The 2,500-nt window shown below is 38.3% G+C and overlaps 1 protein-coding gene across 2 annotated transcripts in view; it reads right to left on the bottom strand.

The window, feature by feature from the left end:
- Nucleotides 1-2,500, bottom strand: part of LOC136836667 (neuropeptide SIFamide receptor-like) — a 220,674-nt gene that overhangs the window by 64,752 nt on the left and 153,422 nt on the right. The window contains exon 2 of one of the 2 annotated variants that reach the window (XM_067101138.1): nucleotides 1,215-1,707. In XM_067101138.1, the coding sequence (XP_066957239.1) occupies nucleotides 1,215-1,572 (358 nt within the window). In that variant the 5' untranslated portion in view covers nucleotides 1,573-1,707. Of the gene's footprint in view, nucleotides 1-1,214; nucleotides 1,809-2,500 lie in introns of those variants that run through there. The other variant, XM_067101139.1, reaches the window with a different exon arrangement.

The following is a 2,500-nucleotide window of genomic DNA, read 5'->3' as shown; positions in this document are numbered from 1 at the left end:
TCAATATTTTATATTTAGATTTCTGAGAGCAAGAAGAAATTTACAAACCTACCTCTGCCGCTGTAAGGAAAACAAATGGTTAGTGAAATTCTCTCCTGCCTTTAGGAAGGTCTCGGAGGCAAGCAAGAAGGCAAGAGCTAGGAGAAAGAGAAGGGACAACACAAACTCGGAGTTCAATGTCAAGTTTGAATGGTGTCTGCAGAAACACAGTGATTGACTGATGCAAGTCGTGTCATTGGGTCAAATATAATTGGTTAGACTTCCTCATGCTACAGTTACTTAACAAGCTTTTGGTCATGGTTATAGACGAAAAGTTGTAAAGCATGGAATTGAAAAGCACATTCAAGGGACCGAAGTGGTCTACAGTGAGCGCAAAAAGCTTATTTAAAGAACGGAAGTCGTCTACAGTCAGCTCAAATTCAATTAGCCTCTTATTGTGGGGGGACGTCTCAGTTCTTATAAAATTACCCAGTTTTAAGGTACAGATTCAGTCCAGTTTTATTTTACCCTCAGCACATTGGATAACGTAACGAGAGAGAGAGAGAGAGAGAGAGAGAGAGAGAGAGAGAGAGAGAGAAATCACTAAGCTACAAAACGTGGTTCACTGACAAGGCCAACCAGGCAGAGATTTTACTTTAAACCTTCATATTTAGAAAATAAACGTTTTGTCACACTACGCAGTGATGCAAGCTAGATATTAGAAGGACCAGTGATGTGTTAAGTTATCAAATAATTAAATAAATTCGCCTGACTTGCTGGTGGTTAAAGATTTTCGTTTTTACATTACCGAAGGTAAGAAATCCAACTTAAAAAACAGACTATTCACTGCATATTAGTCAATGCCACATACCAAAACTAAATATTATATATATATATATATATATATATATATACATACATATATATATATATATATATATATATATATATATATTATATATATAGATAGATGGATAGATAGATAACTATATATAAAAAACAGAGACTGTTCACTGCATATTAACTGATGTACTAAGAGTATATATACATATATATAAACATTTTATATATATATATATATATATATATATATACATACATACATACATACATACATACATACATACATACATACATACATACATACATACGTATATCAACCGTACATGCCAAGTTGTAAGCAAAAGAACTCGGGAAGTTATAACCAGGTCAATGCCACGTCTTTCCATACTCACCATTTAATGTATTGCCAATGAGCGTCGTCGGAAGGACAACGATATTGACCAGCAAATCGGCAACGGCGAGGTTAGCGATGAACACATTGGTAACGGAGCGCATGCGCGGTGACCTCACGACCACGGCCACGACGAAGCTGTTTCCGATGACGCCCATGACGGAGACGAGGACGTAGGCCACGCAGTAGAGGATCGTGATGGGCAGGGAGTGCCTGAAGGTGGGCACGGGGCCGCACTCCTCGAGCATCAAGGTCTCGTTCAGACACAGCGAGTAGTTGAAGAACTCGTAGTCGTAGCCGTAGGTCTCGTGCTCCGGAGGGGGCGCCGCCCCGTGGGACGAGTTGGCGTTCAGATGCATTTTGGAAGGGTTCGCTTCTCGTTGCTCTTTTCCTTAAATTATTATTTTTTTTTCCAATTATCCGATTTATTCTTCTCTCCTGTTTTCCCTGCTTGGTCCCGGGTTCATCAGCGCGCGGACCAGTAACTCATCGTGCTGGAAGAAAGAGTAGAAGGTATTTATATTCACATACTGGCACTAAATATATATACATGTTCGTAAAGGTTTATGTACGTATGTCTGTCACACTACGTCGGTGTATGCGTTTGTATAACAATAAAATGTCTCTTTAAAGCCTTATACGAATACAAATTACTTAAAGACTTCTATTGCTTAAAGACTTTTATTTACATGTGTGAGAAGCTATTTTATATAATGCGTAAAAAGCTACAAACATTCATCGACTCAAAGTTGAGAAAATGGATCCCATATGTCGTTTCTCAGAAATCTGCTGACGGTTCACAAGGAGCCTACGTCAGCCATACTTTTCTGACGGTCCCAAGCGAGAGGAGAGACAGTGGCATTTGAATATAACATATAGTCATGAAATTTTAACACGCTTTACTATGGTGTTTGTATAAACGGAATGTAGAGTGGGGGCTCTGTGATATGGATTTGAGAATGAAAGAAAAACAAAGCTCAATACGGCCCCATTTTACAGATTTTCTTTTTTTGTTTTTTTTTAACGAATTTCAGGCAAGAAGTCAGAGATGTTAACAATGAACATATTTAAAGTCTTCAGTCACGTTTCGTTTACCTCAACTTTCGTGATAGATGAACTGCTGTCATCTCGTATAAATACATGTTCATACATTCACGTGAATATGCGTTATGCATCTGTGCATAATTCACTTTGTGTATCTATATGAGTACGTATATGTGTGCATGTATGTATGTTTCCCTGTGTATAAATGCAGTCGCGGACGTGAGTGTGTTTGTATGTGTAGTT

The sequence above is a fragment of the Macrobrachium rosenbergii genome, chromosome 56 (assembly GCF_040412425.1).
Source record: "Macrobrachium rosenbergii isolate ZJJX-2024 chromosome 56, ASM4041242v1, whole genome shotgun sequence".
Classification (NCBI taxonomy): domain Eukaryota; kingdom Metazoa; phylum Arthropoda; class Malacostraca; order Decapoda; family Palaemonidae; genus Macrobrachium; species Macrobrachium rosenbergii.
This window is presented reverse-complemented; position numbering and strand designations above follow the sequence as displayed.